This window comes from Rhinopithecus roxellana, chromosome 1 (assembly GCF_007565055.1).
Source record: "Rhinopithecus roxellana isolate Shanxi Qingling chromosome 1, ASM756505v1, whole genome shotgun sequence".
In the NCBI taxonomy this organism is placed as follows: Eukaryota; Metazoa; Chordata; class Mammalia; order Primates; family Cercopithecidae; genus Rhinopithecus; species Rhinopithecus roxellana.
The window spans coordinates 45,789,218-45,813,090 of NC_044549.1; the positions used below are offsets into that span (position 1 = coordinate 45,789,218).

The 23,873-nt window shown below is 44.7% G+C and overlaps 1 protein-coding gene across 1 annotated transcript in view; it reads right to left on the minus strand.

Annotated features, from left to right (window-relative positions):
• Positions 1 to 23,873, minus strand: part of ITGB5 (integrin subunit beta 5) — a 123,409-nt gene that overhangs the window by 61,030 nt on the left and 38,506 nt on the right. Inside the window, exon 5 of the mRNA XM_010354817.2 lies at positions 16,068 to 16,236. Within this exon, the coding sequence (XP_010353119.2) occupies positions 16,068 to 16,236 (169 nt within the window). The remainder of the gene's footprint in view (positions 1 to 16,067; positions 16,237 to 23,873) is intronic.

A 23,873-nucleotide genomic window follows, 5' to 3' on the forward strand; every position in this document is an offset into this window, starting at 1 on the left:
AGACAATTCACCAAAGAAGAGCTACGGGTGGAAACAAGCACAGGAAAGGGTCCTCAACATCATTACTCATTAAGGAAATGCAAATCTGAACCACAGCGAGAGAGCCATTAGATCCCTATTTGAATAGCAAATGAACAAACAAACCCTGACAGTATCAAGTGCTGATAAAAATGTGGAACAATTAGAACTCTCATAATTGCCTATGACAATACAAAATGTTTCACCAACTTTGGAAGACGGTTCGACAGATTCTTACAAAGTTAAATATACATTTACTATCAATCCAGCAATTCCACTCTTTGGTATTTACCCAAGAGAAATTAAACTTTATGCTCAAATAAAAACCTATATGCAAATATTTATAAAAAGGTTATTCACAATCGTCATAAACTAGATACAATCCAAATATCCATCAGTAGTGAATAGACACATTATAATACATCCATACAATTAAATACTACACTGCCATAAAAAGGAACAAACTACTGATAACACACCACAACATGGATGAATCTCAAAGCATTATGCTAAGGGCAAAAAGCCCAACTCAAAAGGCTAATTCCATTCACATGGTATCCAGAAAAAGAAAAAAATACAGGGACAGAAAACAGATCAGTAGTTGCCAAAGTGGCTTAGGTCATGGGAGGAGATGGATGACAAAGCATGCTGGGAAACTTCCTGGGGTGATGGAAATAATCCATATCTCAATTGTGGGGGTGGCTATAAGACTTTATACCTAAAAAGGGTCAATTTTACTCTGTGTAAATTATCCTTGACTCAGTGATTCTACTTCAGGGCAATCTATCCACAAGAAGTATTCTGAAATACATGCAACAGTATTTTTATTAATAGTGAGAAAAAGGGAAAGGCATGAATATCCCACTGTGCCAGAAAAGGTAAATAAACTCAGATATCTCCTCTACACCCATCAGAAATTATTCATAGAAAGTATAAAATTATGTGTAAATATCTATAATATAAGCTGAAAACAAAGAATAGCACTATAGTTGTAGTGTGATTACAAACTACTTAAGAAACAAGCATAGGCCGGGCGCGGTGGCTCAAGCCTGTAATCCCAGCACTTTGGGAGGCCGAGACGGGCGGATCACGAGGTCAGGAGATCGAGACCATCCTGGCTAACATGGTGAAACCCCGTCTCTACTAAAAATAGAAAAAACTAGCCGGGCGAGGTGGCGGGCGCCTGTAGTCCCAGCTACTCAGGAGGCTGAGGCAGGAGAATGGCGTGAACCCGGGAGGCGGAGCTTGCAGTGAGCCGAGATTGCGCCACTGCACTCCAGTCTGGGCGACAGAGCGAGACTCCGCCTCAAAAAAAAAAAAAAAAAAAGAAACAAGCATAACTCTCCCTTAAGAGAACAAAATATCCCATAATGTGGTTGTGGTTGGGACTGGAGTTAAGGTTATAGACAATTTTTGTTTTCCCATTATTTTCCAAGCTGTCTTTAATAGGCGGGCACAACTTCTGCAAAACTGGGCTCTGAATGTGGCTCTATCATTTAACTTCTTCAGTCTCCAGTTCCTCTACGCCAGCTTCCTGAAGGTCTTGTGGGGACACAAAGCGGGGTGGGAGTGAGAAGACAGAACAATGTGGAACTTGGGTGCCTTCTGATAAGCATGTGAATTTTCTTGCTGCCCCTAGTCACCTGTGCAGTTTCAGCCGAACTATTCAACACCTCAAAACCTTTTTTCTTACCAGTAAACCAGTAATAATAATACAAAACATGTATTGTGCACTTCCACTATTCCACTTAATCTTCACTACAACCTTTGTGACATAGGTAATCTATTGCGTCCTCTTAGGTAAGGAAACTGGTGTTCAGAGAGATGAAGTGACCATCCCATCAACTAGCAAGGGCCAGAGAAGCCAGATTCAGCTGACCAAACTCTTGCCCACATTCATGTACAGAGAAGAACTGTGCATGTAATAAATGGGATAATTCATAAACGTGCCTGGTTCATGATAGGCTCTCAACTTGTGGCTGCTGGATCCAAAATAAATGTTTGTTGAATGGAAGGTTGCATCTAAAATGGAAATAGCTCCACAAGTGAAGGATGCCTCAGCATAAGAATAATAATTCTGTTTTCTGTGAAGTGGGCTCTTGTTATGTAAATGGTGTTAACAAACTTGGCCCAGAGGTTGGGCTGCTGTGAATGAGTCAGGACATGCTCATTCATCACCCAGGCTTTCAGGCTTGGAGGCTTTACAAGTGGTGACTCCACAGAGTATTTACATTAAAAATAATTTCCCTTATTGTTGGGTTGGCTGGCAGAGCTAGCTGTTTTGAAGGCTTGAGTTCTGTATTCCACATTTGGGGAAGGAAGCAACAGTGGGAAAGTGGATTGAAAAAAAAGGAAAACAATGAACTACAAATGGAATATAGCATGAGAGCCAGAGTACATCAGCTTTGGAACAGATTCTAAGGTCAAATCTTTGCCTTATTCTAACTGTGGGCCCCTGAGTCAGTCACTTCACCTCTCAGCCTCAGTTCTTCTTCTGTAAAATGGAAATAAGCCTGCTTTGCAGAGTTGTTGCTAGGTTTAGACAGAATGTATTAAAAAGTATCATAGTTAACACATAAAAGGGAGCATATAAAGGGAACTTGTAGTTATTATTCTAGGACCAGTAATAATTTTTACATTTCTTCTCTTCTCCTTTTACTAATTGATATGTGAAGCTATATGACTGTTACAGGGAGTATCAATTATTGCATGCTAAACAATTTAAAAGCCTTGTATTAATTCAGAACTACAATAAGATCCTACCACATGCCTTTAAAGTGTCTAACATTTAAGACTGACCACATCAAATGTTGATAAAGATATGTAGAGACTGGAACCCTCACACCCTGCTGGTAGGAATGTAAAATGATAAATGTTCTTTGGAAAACAGTTTGGCAGTTTCTTAAGAAGTTAAACATCTACCATATGACCCAACCATCCCACTCCTGGGTACTGACCCAAGGGAAATGAAAGCATACGTCCATACAAAGACATGAACATGAACATTTACAGCAGCTCTGTCATAACAGGCAAAAACTAATGTCCATCAATAGATGAATGGATACATAAACTGTTGTGTATCTATGTGATGGAATACTACTCAACAACAAAGGAATGAATGGATACACTAACAGCATGAATGAATCTCAACTGCTAAGGGAAATAAGGCAGGCAAAAAAAGAGTGTATACTAGATATACGAAATTTGAGTAAATGCAGTCTAGTGTGCAGTGACAGAAAGCAAATTCATTGCCTGGGGTAAGGGAGGCAGGTGGGTGAAGAGGAAGAAATGATGACAAAGGGGCATAAATACACTTTTGGGGGTGAAGGATATGTTTGTTACCTTGATTGCAGAGTTGCTTTCGTGAGTGTACATAAATATCAAAATTTGTTAAACTGTACACTTTCAATATGTATAGCTCATTGTACATCAATTATACTTCAATGTTCAGGCTGGTATTGAACTCCTAGGCTTGAACCATCGCCGCGTTGGCCTCCCAAAGTGCTGGGATTACAGGCATGCGCCATCACGCTGGGCCCAAATACTTTTTTATTTAATAGCAGTATCCACACAGAATTTATGTGCATGGGCTCAGGTATCTGGCTAATCTGAGTTCAGTCCCATGTCTCCCTTATCTTGTTTTTGTGATCTTAGACAAGTTACTTCATCTTTCCCTATCTCAGCTTCCTTGTTTATAAGAGGGAGATAATAATAGTATTGATAAAATAGGGTTGTTGAGAGAACTGAAGAAGATGATACACATTGAGCACCCCCCTCAGTACCTGGTATGGGATAAATGGTGATTAATAATTATCATCATAGTATTTCCATGGAGTTGAAAAACTGTCACTCATGTCTATAACTCAGAAGCACATCATCTTATCTTTAGATTATATTGATAGAAGTATGGGTGATGCTTATTTCCTTTCTGCTTATCTATATTTTCTAATTTTTTATGTTGAATAAACTCTTTTTATAAAAAATAGTTTTTAAAAGAAAGAGAAGACCTGTTTATTTAGCTGAACTTTTCTCTATGTCTCTGAGTAAAGTCAAAATGTAAACAAAACCAATTTCACTAAACATGACAGAGGCCAGCCTCAGATGAAAGCGTCAGGAGTGTGTGGGGCGGAAATGCACTGGATGCAGATGCATGAAGTCAGGCATTCTGTCAGGGCTGCAAGTCTTATCACTTCTCTTTGTTCACTGGTCAAATTCACCATGAGGTCTATTTCCAGCTCCCACTTTCACACTCACTCGAGGGAATGACCTCACCTGTTTCGTTACCCATAGAGATAGGTAAAAGGACTTCTCTCTTCACCTATTCCCAGGATCTCACAGTTCTGCTCCTAGGCCCTAGGATGCCTTTCACCCAGCGCTCTCCACTCTGTCCTAAACAAACTGGCGTGTCCTCCCAGCCTCGCTCTGACCTCACCATCCCAAGGGAAGAAGTGCTCCTCCCTCCTTGAGGAAACACAGCCCTGCAAACCCCACCCTCTTTGGAGAATTTATTCCTTCGTCCCTCTGTCATCTGGCAGCCCCTCCAGGCGGCCGGCCGGCGCACACGTGCCCGGCCCGAGCCCACCGCGACTGCTCACACGGCCCGCGTTCACCCGCCAGAGGGGAGCACGGGACGTGCGCTCGCCGGACCAGGCGGCGCCCTTCCCCACGTGGGAGGGGCACGTCTCACTCAACAGCCTCGACCCGCACCCAACGGAACTCCTCCGGGACCCACGCGCGGACGCCACGGCGGCGACCAGAGGAGGGGGCGCTTCTCTTCACCCTGCTATGCCACCAAACTCTCATCACTCACCTCTCTCTCTTTTTTAAGACTAGCAGACCTATTCCATTTCCTCCTCTCAGTTCCTTAAAATCTGACCTCACCCTCAGTCATCCATGAAAAGGGGAAGCAGGAATGAGATGGAAGACCAGCCCTTCCCAGTCACTGAGAAAATTAACAAAAATGGACTCCTCCCAGGAGTGAAGACAGACTCGCTGGCTTGTTCACTTCCAGCATCTGACCCCAGAGAACATAGGGACTGACAGAGACAGAAACAAATGGTTAGGGAGTAAAGGACCTGGTTTCACTAGTTTGATGACACAAGCTTCCAGCCTGTGGGACAATTTGGCTTCTTAAGGCTGAAAGAAGTCACACTCTGTGGCTACAGGTCTGACAAAAAAGGAAGCTCACACAGAGAACCAAGAACAGCTTCCATCCTTCTCTGCCCCACCCTCCACAGTTTGTCCCTGGTCTCTGTCCTACCTGACTTTCACCCACATGGTAAAGTGACTCCATGGGAAGCCAACAGGAGCCAGGAAGAAGTCAGCTCAAAGTCAGCTGCACTTGGCAAATAAAATGAGCATGTATAGCAGAGTTCATGGTCACTGTGGCCAAATACAGGGGCAGCTTAGAGGGTGCACCGCTGAGAACCAGAGAAGACAGGCTCCAAGGGGCTACAACAGGACAAAAGCACCAATGGATGACTGGGTAGAAAAACAGAGAAAACATGTAGCACCTGAAGCCTGGAAGGAACCTCAGAGGTTCTTGTACAGCCTCCCATCCAGTGCAGGGGTCTTTCCTCCAGCACCTGCCACCTGGGTGTGGGGCCCACACACACACTCACTGCCATACTGCTGAACAGCTCTCCTTGACAGAAAATTCTTCCATGGCCGGCGCGGTGGCTCACACCTGTAATCCTAGCCCTTTGGGAGGCCGAGGCAGGTGCATTACCTGAGGTCAGGAGTTCGAGACCAGCCTGGCCAACATGGTGAAATCCCGTCTCTACTGAAAACACAAAAATTAGCCGGGCGTGGTAGCACGTGCCTGTAATCCTAGTTACTTGGGAGGCTGAGGCAGGAGAATTGCTTGAACCCAGGAGGCGGAGGTTGCAGTGATCTGAAATCACACCACTGAATTCCAGCCTGGGTGACAGAGTGCAACTCCATCTCAAACAACAACAACAACAAAAAAAAAACAAGAAAATTCTTCCTTACATTGGACTCCAACCTGCTTTCCTGTGGCTACCCTAGTACATCGAGTACATCCCCTGGAATAGCCAAAATGGTCTATTACCTCTTTTATAATGGTATCTGAGGTCAGTTACCATGCTACTCCCATGGTGTCTCTCCTCTGAGGATGTGGTTGGTTCCCATGCCTGGCACCACCCACTTATCCCCTCTGCTCTCTCGCTGTCAACGTGTGTCTTAAACACAGCTCCCAGAGGCAGGTCAGGCATGGTTCCCTGGGTGTGGTCTGACCTGCACAGAGGAAGTAGGCTGAAAAAGTGGCCTGTAGACTCTGAATTGGACCTGGAGCACGTGGCCTGTATTTGGCAGCTGAATCTTCCTACTGGCTCATGTTAAGCCTTGGGATCCCCAGGCCCATTTCATAGCAACTTATTTACGCAAATGGACAATGGCAGAGCATGACAAGTGAGACAGGCAGATTCAAGGACGCCCCGTGGGAAAGTGCAGGGGAAAGCCCGGACCACCAATTCCTGGGAATCTGAGGAAAGCCAACATCCCACTCAGCTGTCAGAAAACACAAGTGGGGCCTGCCTGAACATGGGCTGGCTCACAGACCTTGGCTTGCTAGTTCAAACACAAGGGAGTCTTGGAATAAAGATGCCATTCCAGAGACTGTAGCTTTAAATTTCTAGGTTCTCTGATCCCGAGGTCAATCTGCCTAATTAAAATTAACAATTGTCCAAATGAAGAGGCCCTCAAGACTGTTATCAACGCAGCCTGTGGGCCCCAGTTGTCACAGAAGAGTCGCCAGGCACATGTACTCTCTCTGCTGGGAAAGATCCACCAAGTGAAAAGCAGCATTGTGCCTCAGTGCCATGTGAGAAAACCCGAGGGAGCAGAGGCAATGGGTCTGAGACGCCCTCCAAATTAGGAATGAGAAGGCAGATACCACAGTTTCCATTTTACAGACAGGGAAGTCAGGGGCAAAGATAAGCATTTCACATATCCATCAGCATGCTAACTTCTGACAGTACCAGTGGCCCCCCTGGAAAATCCTGAGGGTTGATAGAGTCACATGATAACTGTTGCTGATAGAGAGGAAACTCTTAGCTCCAGAAAAAAGTGGCATATGCAACTGTCTTCCCCTGGGACTGTTTCAGTGCCATTCTACAGTTGGCAAACTGGGTCATGTGGGTAACTGTGATGGTTCCTTAGACTGGGACTGTGCTCTCTTTGGAAGCACACCCTTCCCACTTCTCTGTTCCCCTGTGACTTCAAAAGATGGCAGATACTCTAATGCCAAGGTTAAGCCATACCAGCAGGTGGATAAGGTTTCCAACTCTGGTGCAGCCTTTTGTGGCTGTAAGACTTTGGAGAAGTTACTCCACCTTTCTAGGCTTGTTTCCTCATCAAAGGAGACAGTAAAGCTACCTTCAAAGGAGTATGTGGAAGAAACACTGTTAAATGCCTGGTACAGAACCTGGCTCTCAAAAGCACTCAGCCAGTGGTGATCAACAGCATCATTAGCACCAGTGCATCACCTGGAAGCAAGAGACCAGGATGATCCACTGAGAGAGAAAAATGCTATAATTGAACCACGGATCCGAAGGAGCCAGTCCTTCCAGAGTCTGTGCTCTGGCTGTGCCTTAGATCCTACACATACATCAGTCCTACAACTAGAGTGATGCTCATGGAGACAGGCACCATGGCGACTTCAACTCTGCATTCCCCACAGCACCTAAGAGGACGTCTTGTACACAGTAAGTACTCAAGACGTTTTCAAATGTAATAACAAAACACTGTCCGATAACCTTTCAGGCAAGCACTGAGGAAAAGGGGACAGGTTTCAAGGCAGGAAAGGGAACTGACCTGGGCAGCTCCCACAGTAGATCTGAGCTTGGGGACAGAGGAGTCTCCACAGCACATAAGGCAAAACAAGGTTAGAGGGTCTCTGTGATTGGTTTCCCGAATCATGTTGACATTCAGGCATATTTCCATCCCTTTATAACAATATACACATTGTTTTTAGTTTGTTTTTCCTACTTCCATCCACTGTTTGCAATGAAATATCTTTTTTAAAAAAAATCTGTTCTGTGGCTAAACTTAATAAGGCCAAAAGTGTAGCATTTCTTTCCTTGGGAAAAAGAAATCCTGGCCTATGACTCAGGATACAAACATTCCTCTTGAGCTCAAATCCCAGCAATGTGCAGGATAACATTTCTAATGTGTACTCTGTGACAGAGTCCAATCTGAATTATAGAACATTTTGGAATGAAGAAGGTTGAACCATACAAATTTTCCATTTTTTGCAGGAAAAACATCAATAGGCAAAGAACAAATATCACCAATAGTTAAATATCAATAATTTTATATGGTTCACTCTAATGTTTCCAAACTTGATTGTCTTATTTCCCTTCTAATGGATCTGCAGGCTCAAATCAAATCCCAGAGGATAGAGACTTCTCACCTATCTTTAGTTTTCTCCACCATACCTGCCACTGAGCATTTACTGGACAGCCAATAAATGCTTTCTGAATGGAAAGGTATTACCAAGTAATAGCACTTCTGATTCTGCTTTAATGAATTTGCACGAAGCACTATAAATTCCATGGAGGCAGCCTGGTGGATGGGAAGGTGGAAGTCCCATCCAGGATGGGACAAGCTTGGGGCCAGAAGAACCTGGTATTCCTGAACTTCAGAAGCACCAAGGCAACTGTGAGAACGAAGCCTTTGTTCACCAGATGTTTAACAAGGACCTATTATGTGCCCAGCAGTGTGTGGTGCTGGGAATACAGTCATGAGAAAAAAGACATATCCCTGCCTTCAGGGAGTTCACGATCTCAAAGAGAGGCAGGCATTCCAGGAATGCTTCAAATAAATAAAAATAAGATGATAACTAGGACAGAAGTGATTAAGGGCTTGCCTGGAGCCAGGGCATCCTGACCTAGTCAGGGAAGTCCATCAGCAAGGGCTTCTCTGACAAATAGACAGTGAAGCTGAGATCTGAAACACAAACAGGCACAGGTTAGACATTAAAAGGAAAACAGATTCAGGGGGAGGAAGCAGGAATAGACAGGTGGAGCACAGGGACTTCCGGGGCAGGGAAGCTACTCTGTGTGGTATTTAATGGTGGCTACCTGTTGTCGTACATTTGTTAAAACCCACAGAACTGTACAAACCAAGGGTGAACCCTACTGTGAACTATGGACTCTGGTTGATAATGATGTGTCAACACTGACCGGGTCACTGATTGTAACAAATATACCACACGGATGTGGAATGCTGATGGTGGGGGAGGCTGTGTGTGCAGTGGCCAGAGGGAAGTTGTGGGATTCTTTATTTTCTATTCATTTCTGCTGTGAACCTAAAACTGCTATAAAAAATAAAATCTACTGAAAGAAAGAAAGAAAGAAAGAAAGAAAGAAAGAAAGAAAGAAAGAAAGAAAGAAAGAAAGAAAGAAAGAAAGAGAGAGAGAGAGAAAAGAAAGGAAGGAAGGAAGGAAGGAAGGAAGGAAGGAAGGAAGGAAGGAAGAGAGAAGAGAAGAGAAGAGAAAGGAGGGAGGAAGGGAGGAAGGAAAGAGAGAAAGAAAGAAGAGAAGGAGGGAGAAGGAGGGAGGGAGGGGAGGGAAGAGAGGGTGGGAGAGAGGGAAGAAGGAAGGAAGGAAGGAAGGAAGAGAGAGAGGGAGGGAGGGAGGGAGGAAGGAAGGGAGGGAGGAAGGGAAGCCAGCCAATCAGGAATACAGGGAAGGAGTATCAAAGAAATCCAGGAATACAGGAATGGAGTATCCAAACAGAGGAAAGAGCACGTGCAAAGGCCTTGCCTGAGTCAGAGTAATGGACTCCAGGTCACTGTGGCTGGAATCCAGAGGCCACAGGTAGAGGCCACAGGCAGAGAGCCTTGCAACAAGAGCCCAAGAGCAAATTCCTGTCTCCTTTCATCTTTGCCCAGTGGACATTCCAAGCAAGAAGGAGCCTCTGACTTAAAATAAAAAATTGACACTCTCACCTGGTATGAAAATAGAGCCCCAGCCATCAAAGGGGCCTCCTACCCTTCCCCCGGGATGATTATTCCCTGCCTTGATCAGTGAAGGGAGCCACCAGCATGTGCAGACACCTCCTAAGCACAGGTGCAAAGCAGGCATGTGACTGGTTTACACTAGAGGGCAAAAAGAAATGCAAACTCTTCCATGTGCCCTGTTCACAATACTGAGTTATGACTCAGCCAGTTCCCACCGCTCAACCCAGAACAGCAGCTGTCGGTGCCCACAACACAGCTCACAGCAGAAGGCAGAGCAAGGAAAACACGAAGTCCTGCACTTGGGATGCCGCCTGAGAGACCAAAACAGTAGAAGGATTCAGGGGTGCACATGAAACCACTGCCCTCTGCCACACAGAAAGCCAAGGAGAAGCTGCACCACACCTGTCTGACAACAACCCCGCAGAGCGGAGGGTCTGCACATCTGCATGCACAATGCCCAGGGAAATCCAATACTTTAGTGGTGCTTCCCAAAGACACAGCAGCACAGGAAAAGCAGGCAGCCTGGCGCTGGATCAAGCCCTGGAAACCTGTGGTGAGATCTGCTAGCAGAAGCAGCTCACACATGCTGAGACAAACAACGCAGACAGCCGGGAAGCAGAACATGTGGCGGGTCCCTCTCTTCAGGTGGTGCGGAGGTTGGAGGAGTGGGGGGATGCCTTCCTTGAAGAAAGAAAGGCAATTCCTCCTGTATTTCTGAACTCATGCTTGGAAAAGTGACACAAGTCTGAGGTCTAAAAGAAATCAGGCAATAAGGTAAAAGAAAGCAAGTCAATTCTGCAGGGACTGGGAGTTGGGAGGGGGCAAGAGGAATCCCTGACAATGTTGTGCCTGACTCTGGGACTGGGGAATTTTCCACATTTTACAGGAATCTGCAGCAGCCCCTACTGGGTCTGAGGCTTAAGCCTGAGCCAGAAGAGACAAAAAAGCAAAATCAAAGCCCTGAGCAAAGGAGACAGGGCTGTGACCAAGTCCTCTGCAAGAAGTGGCACTGGCTGGCACAGATGGAAGGCAACCTGGAGCACCTCCCTCCAGTCCCGTGCCTCCCTGCCTCTCCCAGATGTGCTCTCTGAGGCCTGGAGAAGTCAACTGGCTTCCATGGAGGCAGCCGACAGCAGAAGAGTCAGAGCTTGAGTCAGGAAAACATGACTCTAAATTCAGTGCCTTCCTAGATTTGGAATGTATTATTTAAAAAATAATAATAAATAGGCTGGGTGCCGTGGTTCACACCTATAATTCCAGCATTTTGGGAGGCTGAGGTGGGCAGATCACTTGAGCCCAGAAGTTCAAGACCAGCCTGGCCTACATGGAGAAACCCTGTCTTTACTAAAAATACAAAAAGATTAGCTGGGCGAAGATGCAGTGAGCCATGATCTCACCACTGCACTCCAGCCTGGGTGATAGAGTGAGACCTCCTTTCCAAAAAAAAAGAAAAAAAAATGTTTTTTTAAATAAATAAATGCAGTATCCCTTGCTCAACAGTGCATTATTGCTACTTCCCAGAGCACACAGTCACTGAGTAACACATTTCGAATCAACAGAACTGGTTCACATTCTGGTTCTACTCCTTACTAAGTGCAATTAGTCCCTTGTGACACACAGTTTCCACCCCTGTAAAATGGGAACAACCCTTATCAGAGTCCTACCAATATACTATAGGACTCTGGTAAGGATCCTCCAACAAGAATCATGGCTCCTCTGAGGCTGTGGTCTTCATTTTAGATAAGATATTCTGGCCAGGGAAGAATAAAGGTCTCAATTCCTGCCAAAAAAAGTTATTCAATACATAAATCTACCTTGTTTGCTTTAAGAACTTATTTGGCCGGGCGCAGAGCTAACACCTGCAATCCCAGCACTTTGCAAGGCCGAGGCAGGTGGATCACGAGGTCAGGAGATTGAGACCATCCTGGCTAATATGGTGAAACTCTGTCTCTACTAAAAAAATACTAAAAAATTAGCCAGGCATGGTGGCAAGTGCCTGCAGTCCCAGCTGCTTGGGAGGCTGAGGCAGGAGAATGGCCTGAACCTGGGAGGCGGAGCTCGCAGTGAGCCAAGATTGCGCCACTGCACACTCCAGCCTGGATGACAAAGTGAGATTCCGTCTCAAAAAAAAAAAAAAAAAACTTATTCATCCACCCATTTCTGAGAGGACATAAATGCTTTAAAAATTGAACACATAATGCAAAATTAAGAGAATCAGGATTAAAACGAAACTCTGTCTCAAGAATACAAAGGATACGTGCCAGGGCTCTATCAGTGGAGACAAACAGGGAAACGTGCTTGGTTGCATTGATTTATTTTCTGGCTGACCAAAAAAAGCAGCACATAGAATACTGTTCTGCTAGCATGTACCCAGCCAAGCTCAAATGTACAAGTAACTTCTTTAACCTGAGAGCCATGAAGAAGAGCAAAGTGATAATTGATAAGTTGGGACCCAGAGCTTCCAGGCAACTGTTCACCCTTTGTCCTCCCTAGGCCAAGGGCGTGCCCTGTTTTGAGTTAATAGGAAAGCAGTCATATTTCCAGTCTGAACCACACATCACACTTCCGCCTGTACAATTTTAGAACAAACAACTTAGAGTCAACTTCCAGAAGGTCCTGGCAGATAAACCCTTATTCTGACCATAAAAACCTATAAACAGGTTCAATCATAGGCTCTGGGTAAAGATAAAAAATTACAGGCAGTGGCATTCTCCAACTCCAGCCAGGAACAGTGCATTAGAAAAAAATGCCTGCCTTGACGAGACAGGCATCCCTTAGCTGTGGATGCTTAGCTGTGGATGCTGTTAGATGACCTCTCACAGCAATGTGACCGGCAGAGGATAAATAAAGCAACTCAAAACCTCCATTCATAGAAGCAGGGTCCTTATCATAAATGGAATGAATCCTAAATAGAAACTATTCAGGAATCCTAAATAGAAGAAACTATCTTTCCTTCTTTTTGCAAAGAACAACTTTCTAAGAGCAGGCCACAGAGGTGTATTTAAAGTCAGACATGTGAATATTCCATACCCCAAATCCCACAAGTTGATAACTAACAGTCCATTCAGGGAAACAAGAATGAGAAAAAAACCAGAGTGAGAATAAAACCAGGACAAAGAGCTCCCTGTGGCGCTGGGAGATAGGCCTCTTATCAGCTCCATCTCCAGGGCACAGGGTCAGGGGAAGTAGAGCGTGCAGTGCTGCCGGGGAATTGCCTGGCCAGCTCCAGCCCTTGTGACGCACGAGCCAACTGCACAAGATTCCAGGCCTTCTCCCTCTGTTCCACTGTTTGCAGGATCCAGTGGAAGGGCCTTTAATCTGGCCAGATCAGGAGGAGACACAGCATTCAGTAAACAAAGTAAGGGATACCTAAGACTTACAAATGATAGCCAAGGCCTGCTTCAAATATGGGTGTGGTTGGGAATACAAATGAAACAAGACTGGTCATGAGTTAGTAATCATTAAAGATGAACAATGAGTACATGAGGTTTCATTTCACCATTCTTTATTCTGAAACTGTTCCAGAATAAAAAAAAAAAAAAAAAAAAAGAAATCATACATATTCACTGTGGAAATTTAGTTAATATTAAACAAAAAGTCACCAAGAAGAAAATAAGCCTATCACCTATCAGAAAAATATAATCCTGTCACCTGAGACAACCACTGTTATCATTTTGTTCTATTTCCAATCTTTGCCCAATTTTTTTCTTTTGTTTGCAAAACAGAAGTATACTGTCCATACTGTTTTATAACCTGCTTCCCATGCCAATCATAATTTATCTTACGTATTATTCTGGAAATTCTTAAAATGTAAAACATTGAGTTATATCTTCCTTAAGGACAATTTTTCCTAGGAGAGCCAAGAGAGAACAAAGTTACTATTAGAGCCATCTGATACTAATATCTTACACATTGTTCAAGTCATTAAATATTTTAAATAGTATGACTGTTGCATAGTCTTTCATCCAAAGGTAGTCCATAAACTACTTCCAATTTTTTGTTACCATAAGGCTGTGGTGAGCTGGAAGGATGACATATTTTATAAATAGGTGATGTCAAGTGAGAAATAAATTGCTTAGTATGCACCGGAACATAAACTGACAGCACAATGGAAAAGAAAAGGCGAAGAGAGATGCTGGAGGCTCATCGGCTGCATAATTCTGAGCAATTATTAACTTTCCAGGTATTCCCTTTTGCAAAGGTCGTGGTGAGGAATAAGAGCAAATTTCAACAGGCATAAGCCTGAAACTTGCTCATAAAGTGCCTCTCCGTCAATAATAATCCACCAGGTCCAGGCAGTGAATTGAGAAAATCTGCTAGCATCGCCTCTGAAATGCTTGAGTCTTGAAATACTGTGTCTCAAAGGGTTGAAGAGTTCATCCATCGGGGATGGCACAGGAAGGTTCCATAGACATAAGACTGGATCAAATGGCTTTGCAAAGACCACTGTGGTCCAAGTGATCAAACACGCCCTTCCAATTCATCTAATTAAATAAAATATACTCAGACACTGCTTAGGCCTGTAATTGGGTTCTTTCTCCAGAGAAAGATTGAATTTATCTCCCAAAAAAAGAAAATCCATAAAATTCTCAAAGTGGGGAGATGAGGGGGATCCTATGTCTTCTCTGCACTATTTTTTTTTTTTTTGCTTACCAAAAAGCAGAATTTGGCTGAATGTCTGAGAAAACGCCTCCTATAGTCAATATCTGAAAGTCAGTCAAAAATATAATTTTTCTTTCTGAATCAAATTCATAAACTATTTTGTGAAACATTTGAAAGGTTCAGAACTGAATACATTCTAGCTGTGTTCCATGTGGCTCTCTCAGACTGCTAAAAGACACCAGGGACTTCTGAATCAAACCATTTGGCTCTGGCCAGCAGCTGGGAAGAGGCCACACTGCAGCCTTCCTGGATAGGATACCACTGCTACCTTCTTCTCCAGGAGGGGCCCACGGACTCTGTGAAGGGCAGAACCACAGTGGGACCAAGAGAACGGCAGATGGCTGTTGCTGCTTTCTTTACATTTTACCTTCTCCTTATCCATTTCCTTCTGCCATTTTGGTTTTTTATTTCAGAAAGGATAACTGGGGTTTTCTTCCCATCTTGTCAAGGATTGAGTGGAGAGGAAACAGGAGTCTGTGTGACACACCAGACTCAAGCTCTGAGGTCAGAAACTATGTAAGTGAGCAATTAAGTGCTTATCGCTTAGTCAGTGAATAGCAGCTGCCATATGCAGGCTCTCTAGACTGAGTTCTAGCCTCTGACCTTGCCCTCCCCAAATGGAAGAGTCCCCACCTATTGAGTGAATTTTCAAGAAAGCATCACCAATTATTCACACTCTATTGATGACCACTATGAAAAAATACTAAATGTATGCACAAAGACTAAGAAGAGACACACACATTTTTGAAGTATGTGTTATGAGAGTAAATTCAAGAGAGATTTTTTTGTTATTGTTATTGGGTTGTTTCAACAGTAGAAAATTATTTTAAGACTATGTTATCACCAACATTCCATTTATATATTTTGCTAGGACTGGAACCCCTCGAAGCATGAGTTCATTTCTGATCTAAGTCTAGGCCCTCCCTCTGGATTCATATAATCACAGAGAAGCAGGAGGAAAACAACTAGAATTGCAACCAAAGATGCCACACAATTCTTTTCCAACTGGGTTTCCCAAGAGAGCAATCTCTAAGATTTGCCAAAATTGGTCCAGAAAGCTCTACAAGCTTCTATGCCTATGACTTGACCTTTACTTTTTTCCCCTGAAAATAAACCAAAAAGCCAATGTATCAATGCAGACAGCTGTCTTCTGGCAGACAGTACTCCATTGCACACAACCACACCCTGGCAGAGAGACACACACCAGCCCAATCCATTCCTGAGCTCTGGCTGATTTGGTTGCTGTAGATTTCCCAGAGGTTCCACTGAGCTCACCCTCTGACTTTGGAGTGGTCAGGAGCCATATGCCAGGGCACTCAAAGTCTCCTGCAGGAAGTACCAGCACCCACTGATGCTCTCTACCTTGACCTCCCCGTGCAGGGACAGGACCAGAAAGGAAAGTTACCTTGCAGACGGCTGCCTGGAGTACTGCATCAAAGCCCCCCTCAGGGGCATCTCGGTTCCGGGACACCCTCTGTTTCCGAACTTCCTCATTGAAGCTGTCCACTCTGTCTGTGAGAGGCAGGAGATGGCGGAACCCAAAGGAGGGGACGCAATTTGGAAACAACTTGTAACTAGAGAGAAAGAAGAGAAGAGTCATTTTTCCATCATTGTCTATAAATCTTTACCAAGTGTTCTGAGCATTCACTGAGTGCCTTGAGAGGCACCAATAACTGTTTACCCAGAACCTACTACATGCCCCTAGGACAGGCACAGTGGAGACAGCAAAGATAAATAACATAGTCCCTACTCTCTAAACATCAGCCCTAAACTGCAGGCAAGGCTGTATATGCCATGTTGTAAATGAATGGTATGGACAAATGGTTAAAAGGAAACAGAGATAATAGTAGGCTACCATGGTTGGAGGAAGACTTGACATGGGCATTGAAAGGTATGTGGGACATAGGGTGTGGGCCAGCCTAGGCAGAGTGGACAGGAAGTGTCCTCTGGGCTAAGGAATGTGGATGATGCCCAGTGAGGGCAATGTAAGTGGAGTTACTCCATGCAACCAGCTTCTACATCAATGCTGCTGCCACGCAACAAAGGATCACAGGATCATATAACCTTGTCATGTCAACCCACTCAGTGACCAGGATGTGCAGGCACATGGACAAATGCTCAATGGAACAGGAATAAAAACATCTTATCTGCTTCTTCATTCATTTCTAAATATTGTACCAACAAACAATCAATGCTGCTAAATGCAATAAAAATTATTTAGAAACTAAGCATCTTCAAATGGAAAGTGATGTCTGGAAATTGGGAAAGAAGGAAGTATTACACATCAATAGTAGGTTAATACCAAGCCTTTCTCTTGAAATATTGGGTGATCTCCTTTTCAGTCTCCTATGGAGACTCCAGGTGACCCCATTCCTGAAGAAGTTACTTTCCATTACAGCTCTAAGAGTTTCAGCTTGATCTAGAGCTAATAAAGTTGGAAGAGGGAGCTTGTATTGTTTTACCAACGGTTTCACAAAGTAAAGGAAAGAGGGGAGAGTGTTCCAGCCAGAGAAGAGCATGTGCAAGAGTCCTGTGACAGGAGGGAGCACAGACCCCAGGGACAGAGGGAGGCCAGGGGGGCTGTAGTGCAGAGTGAGGGGTGAGGGTGGACGAGGAGGAGCCTGGGAGGCAGGCTGGGCCAGAATGTGCAGGGTCTCTGGCCGTGTTAAGGAAGTCCCTCTTTCAGGATAAATGATGGGAAACGAGCACTAACAGGCCTGAGGGAAAGGCTTTATAATCTAATTCAAGCTGCATACATGGGAAAGAAAACAGCCTTAGCAACAGCTAGGAGGACCCTGCCTTAACTGCCGTCAAAATCAGCTTCACCAGGGCAGGTCTGGGCAGGCTCCCTTCTGTAAAGGGGCAATCATTGGCTCTCTAAGGGGCCATTCCATTCCCTTTCAGGGCTACAGTCCCTGCTCCATCCACACAGTCACAAGAGCACAGCACAGAGTCCCCAGCAACAGGCCCACCCTGCACAGAATCAATCAGTCCCACTCCTGTGACAGTCACGCTCTCCCTCTCAGGCCAGCGGCAGCAATGGGCTCTCCCTGCCTGGCTTTCCTTTGTGTTTCTCCCTTCTCCTTTCCTGAAATCTTCATGAACACCTTGTACTTGGACAGGTGGAGCTTTTTTTAAACCTCAGCCTCAGGCCACCCAAACTTTCCATTACCTCCTCGTTTTGTCATGAAAAGAACAATCATGGAAATTACATTCCCAGCTGGAAGAAGGAACTGAGGTCCCATCTGTAGCTATTTGGCAAGTGGATCATAGGCCCAGAAGGAAGTAAGTCTATCCAAACTCTCCCCCCTCTATTCCTCCAACATCCTGCCCTCACTTATGTGGCTCTGGCCCATGATTTAGGACTTCAGGTGTGTGTTTTTTTACACTTGGTCCAGTTGGTAGTGGGCAGGGAGGAAAGAAACTGAATAATAATTGTTGTTTAACCAGGAAAGCTGTGAGAAACTCAGCTACAGCTCAGCATGTTTTACCTCCTCCCTTTCACTCCTGCAAACAGCAAACAACAAACAGCAATGAGCAGATACATTTTTACTTCGAAGAATGTCTGTTAAGTAGTTAGGAATTAGAAAATGTGTTTGCCAGACAGAAGTCTTCATTGCAGAGAATTTAGTATAACTAAGTCAGAGTCACTTCACACCAAGAGGAAAAGAGCTTTGTCACACAGACGATAGGAGTGTCTCCATTGACACTGGAATCGGATGTCACCTGTGACAAGTTATCTGACTTAACCCCAGAACAGCTGTCTGAGTGGCCTGAAGATCCAGATGTTTTGGGGTCATACCAGGAGACTATACCACCCCTCTCATGTGTCTGTGCTGTGAGACCCCAAATAAGCACCATGCACACAGTCACTAAATTAAGGATTATTAACAAGGGAGATAAAACATAAAATATATATGGTTAAAAAGCCAAGGGAGTGTCTGTATGTATAAAGAGTGAATCCAATTTGAAGACACCAGACCTAGGCAAATCCAGAAAACAATCTAATGCCTCAGGAGAATATCATGGATCAAGCTGACATGGAAAGGCTCTCCATGTCATGGAACAGGAATGAAAACATCTTATCTGCTTTTTCTAACACTAACCATATAGAACTGCTGGATAAAATGTAATTTAAAAAATTTTAATATATAGCCTAGACTGGAAGCTTAGAAAGTAAATCCCAGAAATGAAGAGGAAACCATTAAATAAATGAATGAAACTTTCAGAAGTATTTGGTTTTGGCAAAAAATAAAATAAAATAAAACAAAATAAAACAAAAAATAAAAAAACAAAAAACAAATGAATGGACTTAAAAGAATAGGTGGGGGCTGGGTGCAGTGGCTCATGCCTGTCATCTCAGCACTTTGGGAGGCTGAGGCGATCACTTGAGGTCAGGAGTTCAAGACCAGCCTGGCCAACACGGTGAAACCCCATCTCTACTAAAAATAAAAAAATTAGCTGGGCGTGGTGGCAGGCACCTATAATCCCAGCTACTCAGGAGTCTGAGGCAGGAGAATCACTTGAACCCAGGAGGTGGAGGGTGCAGTGAGCTGAGATCGTGCCACTGCACCCCAGCCTGAGCAGCAGAGTGAGACTCGGTCTCAAAAAAAAAAAAAAAATAGGTAGGAAATGGGCAGGCACTCATGCCAAGGACCCCTGCAATGCGTCAGGCCTTGACTGGGGCCCTGCGGGCTTGGAAGACATGCTGAGCCTCAGTCCTGCACAGGGCTGAACACTGGAATAGGGCTCTCTGCATAAAGCCCAACACTACAATGAGCTGCTGTGCCACTAAAACCAGAAACAGAAAAACTCCAGCTACTGGTCCAGGAAAGCGGCATGGAAGCTGACCGTCTGTCACGAATGAGATGAATTACCCATAAAAACTGTAACTCCAGGCCGGGCGCGGTGGCTCAAGCCTGTAATCCCAGCACTTTGGGAGGCCGAGACGGGCCGATCACGAGGTCAGGAGATCGAGACCATCCTGGCTAACACCGTGAAACCCCGTCTCTACTAAAAAAAAAAAAATACAAAAACTAGCCGGGCGAGGTGGCAGGCGCCTGTAGTCCCAGCTCCTCGGGAGGCTGAGGCAGGAGAATGGCGTAAACCCGGGAGGCGGAGCTTGCAGTGAGCTGAGATCCGGCCACTGCACTCCAGTCCGGGCGACAGAGCGAGACTCCGCCTCAAAAACAAACAAACAAACAAACAAACAAAAAAACTGTAACTCCAGGCCTGAGCAACTGGAATACACTGCCTTTATGGTAAAGTCATCTCCAATTGAAAAGTTTTTTGTTTTTTTTTTTGAAAATCAAGGCTCTGTTAGAAAGAAAGATGGAAAGATGGGTTGGGTAGATAGCTAACAGTATTTGCTACACTGAATGTAATTTCTTTATTATTATTATTATTATTATTATTATTAAAGTTCTAGGGTACATGTGCATAACGTGCAGGTTTGTACATATGTATACTTATGCCATGTTGGTGTGCTGCACCCATCAACTCGTCAGCACCCATCAACTTGTCATTTACATCAGGTATAACTCCCAATGCAATCCCTCCCCTCTCCCTCCAATTGAAAAGTTAACAGAAAAACTAGTCCCACGGTGAGCCTGGAGATTCTCAACAGCAGCAAGCATAAAACTGCTCTGCAGGGATGCTCCCACAACCTCCAATGAAGATGTGCTAATGAAAAGCTTACAAATTGCATGAAAAACAATTCATGAAGGCATGTCAGCAGGTCCAATACACTGACCTGCTGTGGATCCACCTGAAGGATTCACAATTCAAGAAACAGAAACAGAATAATTTAAAAATACTTTAGGTCGGGCGCAGTGGCTCACCCCTGTAATCCCAGCACTTTGGGAGGCCGAGACGGGTAGATCACCTGAGGTCAGGAGTTCAAGACCAGGCTGGCCAACATGGTGAAACCCCATCTCTACTAAAAAATACAAAAATTAGCCGGGTATGGTGGCACGTGCCTGTAATCCCAGCTACTCGGGAGGCTGAGGCAGGAGAATCACTTGAACCCAGGAGACACAGGATGCCGTGCTGCCTGGACTTAGGGAGACAAAGCTCAGCCTGCTCATCAAGCCACAGTGTGCCCCCGCACTGCGTGTGCCCCCCAGCTCAGAGAAGAGAGTTTCACATAACTCAGGCCCGAGGTTTCCTTCCACACTCTCATTCTTCACTGGACTTCCTGCCTTATAAGCAGCTTTTCAGTGTGCCTTGTACTCACTGTCAAGAGTTTTACTGTCTGTAACGGGTTCTGCCTTAGAGGACTTAGAGAGTAAGCTCTGAATAAGTAATGTGTCATAACTTTGAATATTTAAATGCTGAGCGCCTAGAGCCAGCCCTTGATTCTCTGCCAGCTTCCAATCTAGTGTCTCAGTCAGTGGAAGGGCCATGGAAGAATGAAAGTGGGGACACACCCTATCTGTCTGGAGACAGGGCCCAATTAGGACAGAGGTGAAAAGAAGCAAATAAAATCACTATTCCAGATGAATTGAAAAAAGGCTTGATTAAGGCTTGCTGTTAAGATGCTGTTGCTCCTGGTAAGTAGCAAAATTTCAACAAAAAACATTTGGCACCCGGACTCAGTTGAAAAGGGCCTTGGAGATAGGATCAAAGTAATAATAGTCCCTGTGGCCACCTGTCACCAGGAGGAAGCTAAACCCAGCAAATGATGATGCCTAGTGCCTCTTCGTGGTTAAAGAATTTGGAGTTTGGCCGGGCGCAGTGGCTCAAGCCTGTAATCCCAGCACTTTGGGAGGCCGAGGCAGGCGGATCACGAGGTCAGGAGATCGAGACCATCCTGGCTAACGCGGTGAAACCCTGTCTCTACTAAAAAATACAAAAAACGAGCCGGGCGAGGTGGCGGGCGCCTGTAGTCCCAGCTACTCGGGAGGCTGAGGCAGGAGAATGGCGTAAACCCGGGAGGCGGAGCTTGCAGTGAGCTGAGATCCGGCCACTGCACTCCAGCCTGGGCGACAGAGCGAGACTCCGTTCCAAAAAAAAAAAAAAGAATTTAGAGTTTCATTTGTATTTAAAACTTTTTCTTGTCTTACTGTTTTTCCACCAGTGTCAGTTCCCAATCCCTGGAGAAGATCTAAGTCAGCTTCTAGGAGATGTACAGAAGGATCCGGAGGGATTCAGAAGAGCCCATGCCACCAGCACACTAACTCGCTCCCACCACCCAGCCCAACTTGGAGCTGGCAGCTCTGAAGGCTACCAAAGAGGACTTGTGGAGAGGGAAGGGCTCAGGGGTTTTCTGTCCCCTTGGTGGCAGCTGGAAGACCAAGAATTGAGAATGGCATCACAAGATGGAAGGAGCTAGATCCCTGAGTTACTGCACGGAGAGCTGCCAAGGAAAGCAGCTCAGCCCTCATCAGATTTTGCACAAGCAAAAAAAAAAAAAAACTTTCATTGTGTTCAGCCACTGAGATTTGGAGACTGTACATTACTGCCACATAGCCTACCATTATCCTCAGGTAAGCCTAGGAGATTGGGGTAGGGTGGTTTTGGAGCAGGTATTATTACTCAGCCTAAGGTAAAGTATCTGTGTTGTAGTGTGATTTTAATGGGGAAGAAGGCATTATATTAAATGCAAATGCAGGCCGGGTGCAGTGGCTCATGCCTGTAATCCCAACACTTTGGGAGGCCAAGGTGGGTAAATCATCTGAGGTCAGGAGTTCAAGACCAGCCTGGCCAACATGGTAAAACCCCATCTCTACTAAAAATACAAAAATCAACCAGGTGTGGTGGCATGCACCTGTAATCCCAGCTACTCAGGAGGCTGAGGTGGAGGTTGCAGGGAGCCGAGATCGCACCTCTGCACTCCAGCTTGGGCAACAGAGTGAGACTCTGTCTCAAAAAAAAAAAAAAAAAAAAAAAAGCAAATGCAGACTATAAAAGTAGTTTGTATTCATATTCCAGCTCTACCCCTTGCTGTTTGTATAATATCGGGTAAGTTATTCTCTCTAGGCCTCAGTTTCTGCATCTTTAAAATCTGGCTTATACCTACCTTAGAGAACTCACCAGATTGTTATGAGATTTAAATGAGATAATCTATAGAAAATATTCAGTAAGGCCTTGACACTTAGTAAAAACTTAAGTCTTAGTTGTTCCCTATCTCATGACTAGTTTTGGACCTTACAACACAAACCCTCACTAAAGTTAAATATGGAGACAAGGAAAGCAAGAGTTGGAAGTTACCACTCACTGCAGTCACTTGCATAATCTTGACATTTAAAGGAACTCCTGAAAGACTAAAAAGGAAAGAAACCAACCTAGTAGAGGTTGTGTTGCATGGGCTGAAGAATGTAATCCCCTTATACAACCACCACCCCCAACATGCACACAAACACCCCATGGCAGAGACCTGCTCAATAATCCTATTTCTTCTGATTCCTGGGCATACAGCTATGCTAGTTCTCAGCCTCCTGGCTCAGTTCTGTTCTGTCTAATAACATGTGGGAGCAGGCATGGCAAAGGCCTATCCTCCTATGCATGACCCTCTAGGCAGCATGACCTTAGAAGCCATGTGTGGAAGATGGAAAGCCTGGAAGATGGAAGGCAACTAGGTCCCTGAGTCACTGCTTGCAGGAGAAGTTCCACAAATGAAGAGACCCAGTTGGACTTGAGGAGCAGGAAATAAACTTCCAGCAAATTATACACTTTGTTATTATAGTATCTGTTGCAGCAGTTAGAGACACCTGTTTTCTAATAATATGTCAAATCTTTTCTAGTTCAGGTGTTTATGTTGAAAAAAATGCTTACCTTTAAAATAGGATTTTAGTCTAATTATGTGAAAATAAGTTATAGTTATTTATAGAAAAACAACAGGGACAAATTTTGAATTCATTTCTCCCCAGGCACCTCAGTTACTACAAGCAAGGGGAAAGTTTAAGTTGCCCTGCCTGCTGCCTCCCTGATAATCTGGATCCATCACTCCCTGAAGACATTTTCTGAATTCTATTAATGTGAGCAAGTGGTGCTGTGCATGGCAGGCAGGAAAATCAAGGGGTTGTGATCATTTTATCTTTACAACCTTGTGACAGTTCACTCACTTCTTCATAGGTCAGAAAAGGAGAGAATGTATGGTTATCATTAATCAAATTAAACGCCTAAGCCTGGCCACCCCTCCTAACCATGCCTTCCTTAATTCTTTCTTTGAGCTAAATTTTCCTACTACTCCATTCTCCCACCCTTAAGT